The 15822-nt window shown below is 36.7% G+C and overlaps 1 protein-coding gene across 2 annotated transcripts in view; it reads right to left on the bottom strand.

The window, feature by feature from the left end:
• LOC129943214 (5'-3' exoribonuclease 2 homolog) overlaps positions 1–15822 on the bottom strand; it is a 98683-nt gene that overhangs the window by 75756 nt on the left and 7105 nt on the right. Inside the window, exons 7-9 of one of the 2 annotated variants that reach the window (XM_056052512.1) lie at positions 15615–15799; positions 15406–15543; positions 9569–9722 (exon numbers count right to left, since the gene is read on the bottom strand). In XM_056052512.1, the coding sequence (XP_055908487.1) occupies positions 9694–9722; positions 15406–15543; positions 15615–15799 (352 nt within the window). In that variant the 3' untranslated portion in view covers positions 9569–9693. Of the gene's footprint in view, positions 1–9568; positions 9723–15405; positions 15544–15614; positions 15800–15822 lie in introns of those variants that run through there. The other variant, XM_056052511.1, reaches the window with a different exon arrangement.

Here is a 15822-nt window from a genome sequence, read left to right as displayed (position 1 = left end):
GCGATTTAGTTGATCTAATAATGCGGGAAAAACTGCAATGGGCCATAGACAGCTTTGATTCATATAAATCTCCAGGACCAGATGGAATCATTCCGGCCGAACTACAAAAATGCTCAGACATGATTATTCCACCATTGGAAATTATTCTGACAAGCTGTGTAAGGTTGAGATATATTCCCAAAGCCTGGAGAATGGCAAAAGTAGTCTTCATTCCCAAAGCAGGGCAACCCTCACACGTTAACCCTAAAGATCTATGACCAATCAGCCTATCATCCTTCCTTCTTAAAACCTTGGAAAGATTGATTGAAATTTATATCAGACATAATTTAAAACCATGTCTCATTTCCACAGCTCAACATGCTTACTCTAAAGGAAAATCAGTAGAATCAGCACTTAACTCGCTGGTACGTACTATTGAACATTCCCTCGAATACAAAGAATATAACCTGGTAGCGTTCCTAGATATTGAAGGAGCTTTCAACAACGTCAGTTACCAGGCGATCACAACAGCAATGGATAAGCTGAAATTAGAGAAGTCACTCATAGACCTTATAAGTCTCATGCTCAAAAGCAGGACAATAATTTCTAACATGAGAAGTTTTACTACCACCAGATCGGTGAATCGAGGCACTCCCCAAGGTGGAGTCCTTTCGCCTCTTTTATAGAACATGGTAGTAAACGACTTACTTACAGCATTGGAAACAGAGGGTTTCAAGGTGATTGCCTACGCTGACGACGTTGCGATATCCGTATCTGGGAAGCACCCCCAACTTCTCTCGGAACTCCTACAAAATGCCCTAAACAGGCTAACTAAATGGGCTAAGCAATGTGGATTGGACGTCAACCCACACAAAACAGAATTAATACTCTTCTCGAGAAGATATAAAATTCCTCAGATTAGCCCACCCAAGATTAAAGGAATACCATTAAGCTTTTCCGACCAAGCTAAATATTTGGGCCTCATTTTAGACAAAAAACTAAATTGGAAGGCAAATATTGATGAAAGAGTCAAAAAGGCTACTGTAGCGCTTTTTACTTGTAAAAAGGCCATAGGATCAAAATGGGGCTTCTCCCCAAAAATAACCCACTGGCTATACACTTCGGTAATCAGGCCGATACTCATTTATGGAGCACCACCACCATCTTCTCAAAAAAGGTGGCTGCCAACTCATGTGTAAGGCTTAGAGCCACCTCTCAATGGACCAGTAACAATACTGGACATACAACTATTCTAGACAATTTCAGATCTATCCCAGATCGCTTAGACTATACCACCCCAAAAATGGTATTTGGTAAAAGATTCCATGTGTCCATCCCTTCAAGATCCTCCTGGGAAGAAGAGGGACCCCTGGAAGACGATGCGGTACACTTCTACACTGACGGTTCAAAGACCGATCACGGAGTTGGAAGTTGTATCTTTTCAGAACAACTGAATCTCAGTCTATCCTATAGACTTCCCAATCAATGTAGTGTATTCCAGGCAGAAGTAATGGCGATTAAAGAAGCACTATCCTGGCTCAAAGAAAACGTTATATCTTGTAAGGATATACGAATCTTCTCGGACAGCCAAGCCGCTCTTAAATCTCTCGCGTCTGTCTCCACAAACTCTCGAACAGTCCACGATTGTCAATCATCTCTGAAGGAGATGACGGAACAGTTTAACATTCACCTCATTTGGGTGCCGGGCCACAGAGACATTCCGGAAAATTGCAAAGCCGATGAGCTCGCCAAAAACTTAACACTTCTGCCTTATGTTAGACAAAAACATAACATAGGAACACCACTTGCTACATGCAAATATCTTCTCAAGCAATATGCTTTAGAAACAACAAATACTAGATGGTCACAGAGTACCACCTGCCTGGCAACCAAGCAAATATGGCCAGGTATTGACTTAAAACGGACAAAAGGCTTGATATCACTGAGCAGACAAAGTATAAGCTCTACAATCGAAGTAATAACGGGACACTGCCTCATAGGTTGACATGCTCTGAGGCTAGGGGTCTACACAAATGACTTCTGTAGAAGCTGCATGGACGAGGAGGAAGAGGAAACAGTCCAACACCTTCTATGTACATGTCCAGCACTCTCCATTAGAAGGAATTACTTTCTCGGTAATCCCTTCTTCGATAATACCAGTGAACTGGCAACGATTGACACAAAACGTCTCTCTAACTTTATTAAAAGTACAAAATGGTTTGTTTAAATTCATTACTCTCCCATGAGTAACCTCATTAGTGGTATCACAATGGACCCTTGAGGTCTACGTGTGTCAATGATATCTGGACAGCCACTCCAACCTAACCTAACCTATTGACAGTAATAATCTGTAGACGATCCTTAATAAACATTTAAATAGATCTGGTATTCATTACTTTTTGGGCTGTCTTAAGTATATAGCTTGCTGGCGGAGAATCCGATTCCCGAACATTATTTCCGTTCCAAATGGTTTTTAAAATAAAAAAATTTAGCCAGAACTCATTTCTTAGCAATGTTAGGCAATAATTGCGGTTCTATTTTCCTTAGCTCATCACTGCATAGTTACAGAATCGAAATTGAAACCAAATTGTCATTTATTAATGTTTTACTAATGTCAATACGATAACCATTTTGAATCAAATGTATGTCTTGAGCAACAAAGTCTTGATGTTTTGTAACACAATTTAACTAATTGCATCATATTGAAATAAAACCCAAAATGTCTCTGAACATAATTTTGTCAGTGAATAAATAAGTATGGACATTTTTATATTTCTTTATCAAATTCCCTTTAATTTATATTCTTTATTTAAAAAAATATATGTACGTACTTAAAACCTCATTATTTAGTAAACTATGTATGTATACATTCTTATGGAGGCACATTGTGCACATGTTCATAATATTAAAAGAACTAAAAAGCTTATAACTCATTAAAAATTATTGATCAATAGAAATTTTGTTTTATTCATTTTCTAGGTATCATAAAAAAGAAGAAGAAAAAAAAACAGAAATACATTTTTTGAGTGTAATTCATAATATGCCATTAGTCCTAAGGATGTGCACAAACCAAATGGGGAAATCTCTCATACTCTTCTGAAAACCTTTAAGTAGATGGGTGACATCTTTTGCAAAGCATCATCTACGTGCTCTTTCATTAATCAGCGTATATTTAAAAAAAAAATAACATACATATGTATAAATATATATATAAGAATATATTTATGCATATAAATATGTAGGAAGGTTTTTTTTTTGTTTTTGTATGCTTGCATCATGTACACAAACCACAGAACCACTTAACATATCAAAACTCTGGGCAACGTTCTAACCAAAGTATAGTATCGCAATTTTGTTCCAGCTCACTGGAAGCTAAATTTATCCCACTATAGTAGATTCGTGTGCATATTATGTGGTTCCCTATGTAGATTTCCATTGCATTCCACCGCAACCCAAGCCGCTTAAGTCCTGGTGATGATTATGATGATGATGATGGTGAAGACAGTAGCAGTACTGCTTCTAGTAGTACCCACTTAATATATACCCCAGAGCTTTATCAAAGGTACATATGTATGTACATAGACATAAATATATATATACATATATATGTGTGGTACATGAGGCAAAAAATAACCACGTTAAGTGCCATGTTTCGCTAATGAGCAGAAGAAAAATTATGAAGAAATTCAGAGAAAAAAAAAAATCATCTAGTACTTGTGCTGATGATGATGATGATGGAAGGACGACGACGACGATGATGATGATGACGACAGACGACAACGGCGACAGACGACATACGGCACGTTTATCCTACATGAGTTTGCATTTATTTTAAAAGCTTAAATTCTATGTGAGTAGATATGTATGAGTATGTTGTATACATAAGCCATTGAGAGTGTTCAACATCTTCAATCAAAATTTATTATAATAGAAATTCACTTTTTAACGCATTTTCAATGTCCTCTGTTTGGCTTGTGCTGATGTTTCATCGAATCACCAACAAGGATATTCAAGCCAAGCACGAACCAAGTGTACGGAATTGCTTCAAGGCATTGTCAATCTATGAATTGTTATTCCTTTTCTAACACAAAAAACATAATGCCTGGTATTGCCAAGATGATAATTTCTATGGAGTTGCATAAACTGGTTGGATCAATTAATCAGACTTTATTAGTTTCCACTGGCTAATAAGAGACTAAACACGAAACACGTGATGGATATCTATGTAAATTCCATAAAAGGAAGATCTCTTCAAAGGCGACTCTTTAAACAGCAATTAGATGAGAAAGGACCAGATCCAGGCGAAGCAATTTTTTACAAAGATTTCGAGATCTATTGACGAAATAATAAAATTTCTTGAAGAGAGGGGTGATGATTATCAGCAATTGCGTGAATTAGACTGGCAATGTAATTTAACGTTTTTAGCAGAATAAAACACTGACAGAAATGATGAGTTCTATTGCATCATTTCAAAGTCAAGCAGCGACTATGTTAGTTGACCTCGAAAAGAAAAAAAAATGAATAATTTTTAAACATCAAGGATCATTAGGGAAAAACATATTACCTACAATTTCATTCCTGACAAGCGTACAGCAGAAATTAAGGTGTGGAATCAGACTTCAAAATTCGTTTCAGTGATTTCAAAATAATTGAGAAGTTGGAGAAATTTATGAATTTCCCGTTTAGTACTTCCATTGATCGCAGTGATATCTATGAATTGGCTACAAAATTTGCAGATAATTATTACTCTGCGCTGCGGCATATTTCTAAAAGCAAGATCGTCTTCGGGTCGTTATTTCTGGGCATTGGTCTTCAACGAGAAATATCCAAATTTGAAGAAATTTGTTGAACAGCTGCATTCGTGTTTTGGTTCAACATATTTATGTGAATCAGCATTTTCCGACCTAAAACAATAAAAAAATAAACACCGTGCTCGCTTGACAAACGGTCATACATTAGATTCTTTAAGGGTGGCAACTACAAACTTGATTTTGCTAATCTAACGGAAAATGTTCAGACGCAATGCTCACACTAATATTATTAATAAGTTAGAATAGTTATGAGTTTTATGTTTTCACTCAAAATAAAATAAAGATATGAGATAATTGTGTAAGAACTATGCTGTTTCATTCAAGATTTCAAGAAGGATGTAACTGGTATATCGCACTGGGTGTCGTCAATGAAAAGTCGATCTTGGGTTTCAACAAGTTGGCCATCCCTGAGCTATTGATTAATGTTTATCAGAGAGGATGACTAAGAGTTTCCAAGGTTAATCATCTTAGTTCTTCCCTTGGTATTGATTTTCAGACCACATATCCTGCTTCTCTTTCTAACCTTGTCTTCATCCATGATTTTATGAGAAAGCAGGCATGCTTCGTCTTTTTAGTCCAAATGTGTGAGGACCAGAGTCCATTCTATTCCTGCGTTTCCTGTCAAGGCTACCGGCAGTTTATCATTGATCGCCAATAATAACGAAATCGGTGACATTTCGTATCCCTGTTTGACTCCATTTTGAACTTCAAAGCTTTATGACAACTAATCTTTATGCAGAATCCTGCTTGTTTAGCGTTAAATTTTGTTTCCAAGTGTTGTCTTATTCGTTCTAAAACAATAGCATGTACTATTTTGGCAACTACAGGTAAAACGCAAATACTTCCCTTGTTTTCGCACTTCATCAAGTCTCCTTTTTTGGTAACTTGACAATCATTTTCTTTTTCCAATGTTCGGGGATGCGTTTAGAGGATTCTGCTGCCTCTATGAGCAGTTGCAGCAATATACTGGAGGAAATTGGGACTGCTAATAGTAACTCTCCGGATATTCCGTCAAGCCATACGCTTGTCCTCCTTTAGTGTTTTATCCGCTGTAAATATGAATGTTCACTTCGTGTCAGATGAATAGGAACAAGCTTTTTTCGTTTTTAATTTGACGATATGTCTTAAACCCTTAGGTTTTTTGGAAAAACCTAAATGTGGAATGAATGAGGTATTTATTAAGTTTATATTGCAAAACAAATGTTTGGAATAAATTGATAAATACAAGTTTTATGACGGTTACTTGAATTACTTTAAGTAACCTGGTGAGTAAGGATTCATAGAGTGCCGTTTTATGGCTTGAATAATCTCCTCGGTTTTTTGGTTTTACCGTCCTTCTTCGTAGACTTTTCATGAAAGTCATCCCAAATCTTTTATAAGGCGTTCAGGTCAGAAGAATATGGGGGCCATGGTAATACCTACACATTTGGCCCCTGAATCCAGGGGAATCATTCCTTAATTTCTGAAACGATAATCGTCAAAACGATTATCATTAACGATTTCGTAATTAATTTGCTTCACGTAACTTTATCACTATCGTCTCGTTCAATCGTTTTCAGTATAAGTTCGTTGAGTATATTCCAAATGCTCTTATACTATGACTGAAATGTCAAAATGAACTCAACGAAAAATAATGCTTATTCAATAACTTGAAAATGTTATTAAACTTGGTTATTCTCTATGGGAAATTTTGAAAATTTGCAAAAATTGTATTGTTAATAAACACGACAACTATTTTGTGGTGTTTATTGTTATTGTCACTTTTTGTGTTTTCATTTGTTGCCGCCAAAGATAAAACTATATCAAAATTGTTGTTCAATGTCCGATATTTTTGTTAATCAGCTAAACATAACTTAATCACATAAACATAACTTGGCTTTTGTTTCCAAAACGACTTTGGATTAGTGCTTTGTGCAACAGCTATACTAAAATCGTTTGTTGTCGAATATACCAACGTTCCTCCGCCCCAAAGTTTCAATAATTACAGCAAATTTTAATATTAAAGGTATATAGTATATACATTATGTATGTAGAACGACAACCGTCTGGCAAATTAATTGGTTATAATATCATGAATATCCATTCCTGAAAACAGGACTCGCACAGAGGAATGGTTGAGAGTTGTAAGTCACTAGGCCCTGGTTCACAACGGACTGTTGCGCCACCCAATTAAAAATTAATATCATGAAGTTCTCTTTTGGAATTCCAAAACTGCAATTGTTTTATTTATTTAACAACAATTAAGAGAGATTTCTAATGTTTTGTATATAAAGAAATTTGTAACCGAAATCATTGTATTGGTTAGAGTTTTTATTTTCATTTTAATACTTTCATTGTAGCGCGCGTGCAGCCCAGGACATCTAAGGGCATTCAAAACCTCTTATTGCTTAATCTCATTATTGCTAGACGCATTTTGTCCATTTCGGAAGCTAGTGTCCTTATAATGGGACAAACAAACAGGTACGACTCCACTAACATAAACACATTCAAACACAATTATATTTTACTACAATCGTGAATAAAGGCTATGAAAGCTTCAACACCATAATCCTGAAAGCATCTATTTAATATATTTGAGTCTCATTCGTTATCTGAATTAACCAGACAAATCACTCCACGAACTAAGAACGGCCATGCACCACCACCCATAGATTCGAGGAAGAGCTATCAATCTGTCTTACACGCTAATGTTCGGACCTGCTAAGTTTTCCCGTGTTGAGTCAAATTAAGCTGCAGGCTCCACTCCTTTAAGTTTCAGCCTTACAACCATACTTCCTCCGGAGCCCAAAATCTTTGGTTTTCCGAGAGAGCCATAGTAGTAGATACACCCAATTGCTAGCTGGCATCGTTTATGGTTAGAACTTGGGCGGTATCTGATCGCCTTCAAACCTCTAACTTTCTTTCTTGATTAAAGAAAACATCTTTGGCAAATGCTTTCGCTTAAGTCCAAAAATTTTACCACTCGCGTCGTAATACTAATGCCCCCAAACTGCTTCTATTAATCATTACCTCTTGATCTAAAAACCAATGAATGGAAATTATAGCAGACGATACCTACTTATTTATCGTGCAAACGCTATCGTGTTGACGATATCACTTTGACGATTATCGTCTTACGTGAAATGAGACTCTCGTCATAACGCTATCGCCTGACGATAATCGTTTTACGGAATGGCCCCACATGCGTTGTCCATGCGGTATGTATTGGTGCATTATCTTGTTGGGAGTCCATCGTTGTCCACCAAATAATTCAGAAAACTGCCAAAAATTTCGTTTCAAAATCGATTTGTAAGCTATTGCCGTCATTTTACAGCTTCAAAAATCCAGCTCCTCTATCCCGTAATAGGTGATTGCTTCCCATTTCATTACACCGCTAACTTTGCTGTGCCGTTTTTCGAGATAGATTTATTCTTTTGTGTTTAATCATGGAAATAGCAGCTATACCTATCAGATCCGTCCAAATTAAAATTTGTTTCATGGCAAAAGACGACGGTATACCGAGCTTGATTCCACCTGATGTGATTTGTTGCAAAATTAATTCGTTGGCTGCAGCATTCAATGCTGATATTGTCTTCATTTTTAGGTTTCGTACTACTAGCATTTACCCTAGCTTCTGCCTTGATTTTACTAATGGAAAGCATTGAATTTAAAGCAGCTCTCACTTTCCCTCTACTTTCCTGAAATGATGTGGCTTCCATGATTCTTCCTTTGTGATTTTTTCCAAACCTTTCTGGGTCCTTAGGTAGTTATATACAACATCTGAAGTTTTTCTAATTTGGCTGGCTATAAAACGGATGGTTTCGCAGATATTCCGGTAAGCTTGAAGATTTCAATTTCACGTTGCTGTCGAATACATGATTCAATTCAAACTCAGAGTAAAAAGCTTTTTCCACCTTTTAAGTTGGTCGTCATCCGAATTTAGCAGGGCTCAAGTATATATTTTACAGAATTTTGTTTTGAGCTCTGAACACAAGGGAGATCTTCGATTATCCTATAGAGGGTTCTGTCTGTCACTCCTGTTTGCAGCTTGTTCTTCTTCATAAGCCAAGACGTTGATTTTCCTTCATTTTCATGTGGTGTTTGGATTCTAGCTCGTTTCTTTCTTCTCCTTTAGCAGTTCCAAACGAGTTTCCATATGCTTCCTTTCCTTGATATTTGCCCAAGACTCTTTTGAAAGCCATTTAGATTTCAAAAAATTCGGAAACCACAGAACCAATTGGCTCGGAATATGTTGACTGGAAAGTTTAAGAAGAGTCGTATTAAATATTTAAAGAAAAAAAAATATATTTTATTTTAAAACTCACCTGAGCTATAAAATAGTTGTATGTATTTAAAAACGACTTGGTGCATTTGGCATAATGGCAATACAATAAAAATGAAGGTTGTATAAGATTGCTGCTGTTACCGTTAAGTTATACATAAGTTATATAAAGAATTTTCAAAAATAATTGCCGTATTGTGAAAAACAAAGATGAAAAGATTTACACTGCCGAAAGAGAAAAAAAAGGATCTATTTTGTATGTTGCTTCATTTCAATCGTCTTAGATGCCCCCAAGGGGGTCTTCTGTGCCCAATCTTTTTCTTCTAACTCTTTCAAAGTTCATGTTCCTTCCTACCAATCTCCCTACCTATCCATATATCCTCCATAGCATTGTACACAAATGTGAACACAGGAACCAGAATTAATTGTTTCTGTTTTGTCAGACACAATCACAAAGCGTGAAAAGAAAAGTACAAGTTTTGTTTTATTTATTTCTTTTTCTTGTATCCTTTGCTTTGCTGAAAGCTGAAGTTGCTGATTATGAGACACTTCCGATTTAGTTTTTTTCTTTTAATTTTGCAGTCCTGTTTGACATCCATGCACAGCACAGCACACAGAACATGTACAACAACGAGCGACGAGTTAATTGTCCTTTGTGGAACAAAGTGGGGCTTGAATAAGAATAAGTCTATATGAATGGATATGTTGTTAAATATAAGAAATATATAAACACAGGTATAGTAAAAAAGAAAACAACAATTTCTAATTCATAATGTTGGTATATATGTATGTTTGTAGGTACAATGTGAAAGAAACAATTTGTTGCTTATTCTTTTTTTGTTTAAAATAATAATCATGTCATTATTTTGTTTTTGTGTTGTTTGTCAAAGAAAATCAAACAAATAAAAATTGTTGCGCAAATTAAAATCAAAAAATGAATTTCATGACAACTCATTAAACTTTAACAAAGTTCAATGTTCTTCAAATAAAAACAGAGTAAATATTTAGAGATTAACTTGAAAATGTTTTTCCTGCCAATAACTTCCCGACTTATGCCATCTCTTCTTGCAGTACCATACAATTTTTTGAAATTTTCTTCTACTTTTGCTAACTGTAGTTCAATTTCAAAATGTCACAGACCCAAGGTAAGACGGCAGCGGAGGAATTCCCGAGATGATATCAACTGTGGCGTCTACAGTTCCAGTTACGTTGAACTACTTAGTAAACACCTTATGGGGATTCTACGACATATTCGAAGCCTAGGCTTATAAGGAGCGGTTTATCTGGCTCCCCGTCCTTAGAGTTATACTAAGGATCTAGCCCTTCAGGTTAAGGGTTGTGCCGTCGGGGTGACTTCCTGACAACGTAAAAATATCCTAGTTGCGAACCACTCAAAAGACTCGGATATGGACGGAATTTCTGATGAAAAGCCAAGTAAACGAAATATGAAGAACTAACTTTGGATGTGTACGTGGAATTTTAGGTCCCTTAATAGACCACGTGCAGCAGAACAGTTATCGTAAGCCCTAAACTGCTGCAAGTCAAATAATACCGCCAACCAAGAAGTGCAATGGGATGGACTGAGCAAACGCAAACTAAAAGACTGCTATCGAGAACAAAGGAGGCGTCTATTTGGGAAGGATTTGTTATTGGAACAACATTCAGGCAAAAAAAAACTAGACATCCCCAAGATTGGGACTCCTATAAGGAATCCCTCAAAAAGTATAAACAAGAATTGAGAATAGCCAAAAGATCCTCATGGAGATCCTTCTGTAGCTCAATAGAAGAATCGTCGGAGGCATCAGGAATAAGGAAGATTCTCTCAACAAATCCAACCATGCCTAGTTGTCTTAAAAACTCAGATAGTACATGGATTAACTCTTGCGAAGAAACGCTAAACTTGCTACTAGACACCCACTTCCCAGATAGTTCCAAATCCGTTAATACAACAAATCGTCGTGAGTCGGGTATTAACTTAACTTTTCCTCAAGATCTTGTTACAAAAGAAAAATTGACATGGGCTCTGAACAGTTTCGAACCTTATAAACCTCCAGGTCCAGATCAAATCGTACCAGCTGAGCTACAACTTACTATTGACATAGCTTTGCCCATCATTGAGATGATCTTCTATATACCTCAGCGATGGAGAGATGTTAAGGTAGTTTTCATTCCCAAGGCGGGAAAATGCTCGCATGTCAACCCTAAAGACCTACGACCTATTAGCCTATCATCATTCATTCTACGTAATAGCATTGATAAGAGACTATCGATGTCTCAGCATGCTTACTGCAAAGGGAAATCGGTAGAAACAGCCTTGCACACTCTGGTAAGAACTATCGAATACTCCCTAGAGCAAAAGGAATGTACAATAGTGGCTTTCCTGGATATTGAGGGCGCTTTCAACAACGTTGACACATCCACTATCACTTCTGCTATGACGACCCTAAACGTCGAATACTCACTCTGTTTTGAGTTGAGTTGATTAATCTAATGCTTAGAAGCAGGATCATCAACTCTAAGTTAGGGGATATTTGCACAAAAAGGTCTGTCAGTTGAGGCACTCCGCATATGTGGCGTTCTGTCCCCTCCCCTGTGGAACATAGTGGTTAACAAACTACTAATATCCCTTGAGAGGGAAGGCTATAGAGTGGTTGCATATGCGGACGATGTTGCTATCGCAGCCACAGGAGAACATCCTAATACCTCCTGACTTCCTCCAAAACGCACTCAATATGCTCACTAGATGGGCCGATCACTGCTGACTTAGTATTAATTCTGAAAAACAGACCTCGTCCTTTTTACACGGAAATACAAGATCCCAGTAATTGTACCTCCTTCAATAAAACGTGTTCCACTAATTTTTACCAATGAAGTCAAATATCTTGGTCTGATATTGGACAATCTTATATTCAGGAAAGAGTTAAAAAAGCTACAGCAGCTCTTTTCCTTTGCAAGAAAGCCATAGGAAGCAAATGGGTCATCCCACCAATACTTATATACGGGGTTGTTGCAGTATGGTGGACAGCACTTGGGAAAGTCACATACTACGACAAACTCAGCAGAGTCAAAAGCACTGCATGTCTCTGCATTAGCAGGGCATTGAGAACCACCCCCTCAGCAGCGTTAGGCACTCTCCTCAATATGACACCCCTCGACATCTTTAGTAAACAAGTGGGAGTGACTACAGCTATAAGACTAAACGCCTCATCTCAATGGACCAACAACAATGTGGGCCACTCCATCATTTTGAACCTCTTTGGTTCTATACAACACTATTCCTAAACCCCTATTTGGAAAAAACTTCCAGGTATATTCCATCCAGAGACGAATGGGAAGACAAAAAACTTCTGGATAACCAAAGTATTCATTTTTATACAGATGGATCCAAGAGAAATTAGGGAGTTGGTAGTGGTGTGTACTCAGAAAAGCTTAATCTAAACATCTCATTCCTCGATTGTCGATCGTCTGTTATGGAGATGGCGCAGAAAATTAACATTCACCTATGTTGGGTGCCGGGCCACAGAGACATCACGGGAAATTGAAATTGAAACAGCGTTTGCGATAGCAAGTTCTAGGTCGCACAATTTACCAACATGCGCAGCCACAAAACTCATATGGCCTTCACTGGACCTAAAGCGCTCTAAAGACTTGTTATCTCAAAGCAGACTTCATATTAGGTCCCTAATAGGTGTCCTCACGGGACAGTTTCTTATAGGTAGACACACAATACGACTTGGTGTATCCTCAAATGACTTCTGCACGAGCTGTATTGACGAGGAAGAAGAGGAAACAATCTTTCACCTTCTCTGCACTTGCCCTGCTCTTTAGTGTCACAACATTAATGATGTTCGTTAATTTTTCCAAAAGGTAAAAGAAACCACCCAAGAGTACCAGCCACGAACCGAAGCCTGTAAGAAACGCAGTCTATGTTGAGAATGTGAAAAGACCAATTCTCAAAATTATATAACTTTTGCAGTTTCGTTTTCACTCTAACCTTTTCGATTGTTTAAAATCTTAATTAACTCGAAGGGTTCAAATTGTTAAAATTGATAATCATCTTTCGGAATAGATCTTAGTGCCATCTGGTGTCCTTCAGGGCAGTCAGTTGGGACCACTATTATTCCTATTATTTATCCATGATATTCCTAACATATTCAAAAATTCATCATGTGTCCTCTCGATGATTTTAAACTGTATCGCACCACTAAATCCATTCAAGATTGTACTTTGTTAAATGATAATTTAAATAGATTGGCTGATTGGTGTGACAAAAAATGTCTACACTTGAAAGTCTCCAAGTGTCAAGTTATGTCCTGTTTCAGTTCACCTATATACTTCAATTACACTATTAACGATTCAGAACTCGAACGGGTAGTCTGGTCCAGAAAAAAAATCAAGATGTTGTACTCCATACAAAACTTTCCTTCTTACCGCACATAGATTACATAACCAATAAATCCAATCAAATGCTAGGGTTCATTAAGAGAAACACTAAAGAATTTAATGACTCATACACGCTTAACTCTTATTTTAATTCTTTGGTTAGATCAGTGCTTGAGTACTGCAGTATGGTTTGGAATCGCACCTTATAAAAACTCGTTTGAGCGAATCGAAAAAGTACAAAGGAAATTTACAAGATATGAGTTTTTTAAATTCAATTGGAGAATTGATACTCCACCTTATAAAACGAGGTGCCAATTATTTGGAATACAAAGTCTGGAAAGTCGTCGTACATACTCTGGAATAAAGTTTATTAGGGACATAGTCTCATACCCTATTAAATGTCTCCCATTACTTTCTTCAATATGTTTAGGCGTTCCTAGAAGTAATTCTCGTGATTTCATTTTGTTTCATGAGCGTTTTCATAGAACGAACTATGGTCGTAATGAACCGATCTCTCGTTGCATCAGGGAAGCTAATTTAGTTTGCAACAGAAAATTTTAAGTATTTGTAACATACTAGCATATAAACAATTAATAAAAAATGGGACGGTCAAGGCACTGCACCGAAGAGATTCGAAAACCCTACAAAAATATTCAAGACATCCTAGGCTGCTCAGCAAAAATGGTCAGTAACGTTTTAGAATGGCAAAATAAACCAAAAACGCGAGGCTCAAAAAGGATGGCTACTGAAAGAACTGACAGAAAAATTGTTCAGTTAGCAAAACAAAACCCTTCATAGGCTCTAGGAAAATAATAAATATACTTCAACTGTCTGTTAACGCTGTCACAATACGAAGACGTCTTTTACAAGCGAAGTTACCAGCCCGAAGTCCTAGCAAGGTACCATTCTTGACGAAAAGGCATGCGGCAAAGAGAATGGAGTTTGTTAAAGCGCATAGAGGATTGGGCAAAAGAGAAATGGAGGAATGTTCTGTGGAGCGATGAAAGCAAAGTCGTCCTTTTTGGGTCCAGGGGTCGTCGAGAATACGTGAGAAGACCCTTAAATGCAGCATACGATCCACGGTACACTATAAAAACAGTGAAACATGGTGGAGGAAATTTTAAAATATGGGGTTGCTTTTCATATTACGGGGTTGGGGGTATAAGGGATGCAACCAAGTATGTGCTGAAGAGGAAATGCCGTTGGTTTAGGTATACCAACAAAACTATGACCCAAAGCATACGTCAAATAATGCCAAAATCATGGTTTTGCGCAGAAGAAGTTATGCGTTATGGAGTGGCCCGCTCAATTACCCGACCTTAACCCCATCGCAAATTTGTGGGGGGATATTAAGAACGTAGTTCATAAAGCACAACCCAAGAATTCGGAAGAATTTTGGGAAGCAGTGCGTGATTCGTTGAACGCAATACCAGTCGAGAGGTGTTCTTCTTACTTCTTACGTAATATATCTTTGCCATGCACTGCTATTTTTATGAACAGCCATATATTTAAAAAGCTGTTTTTACTGTGACAAAGCTAACGGTAAAAAATCGATAATACTTATTTTCTGTTATTATGAATAAAATATTTTAGTTTGTTATTAGAAGTTTAAGGAAATATATTATAACGTTGATATTGAATTTTTGTTTTATTTGGAGAGCGCTGCTATTTTTATGAACACAACTGTATCTAACTTATTAAATCTGCCTTAATTTAAATAATGAAATTTTATATTTATTTATATGTACCTAATATAAAATGATAATTTTATTTTATTACTAATTTAGTTAATTTAGTTTTTAAGAACTAATGTATTAGTCTGTAAGGGAAGATGTTCTCTGTTTGATGAAATAATATTAATAAATATATTTTCATTCACTGTTGTTTCTCTTTACATCATTATTAACCGTTAAAATCTCTTCTTAAATACATAAAATCGAAAATCTCAATATAAATATTATACAAACTTACCACTATAATTATTTGGAGGGGCTATCTGAGCATAGTTTTGTCCTCTATTATTGTTATTATTACCACCACCGGTATAATTATTAAGCATTCTATGTCCAGCTGCTCCTAACGATCCTCTTTGTGAATTACGATTAAATCCTAAAACATACAAATATTCTCATTATATTTTATGTTTTTCATAAAAAAAAAATAAATCACTCCAATCTTACCAATTTGCGGTCTATAACCTTCTTCCCGATCTTCAGGTCCCAATACATTTGGTGGATCAATAGCATTTTCTAATCTCACAGCTGGAAATACGAAATCTGCGTCATATTTAGGATCTCGATATCTCACCGTGATGACATCGTTTCCACAAATATCCTTCAAACCCTTTATAGGCGATTGCAATAAACTAAAAGAAAACATTTCTTGATT

Source organism: Eupeodes corollae, chromosome 1 (assembly GCF_945859685.1).
Source record: "Eupeodes corollae chromosome 1, idEupCoro1.1, whole genome shotgun sequence".
NCBI classification, from domain to species: Eukaryota; Metazoa; Arthropoda; class Insecta; order Diptera; family Syrphidae; genus Eupeodes; species Eupeodes corollae.
Note: the sequence above shows the minus strand (reverse complement) of the source record. Positions and strands in the feature narration are given on the sequence as shown.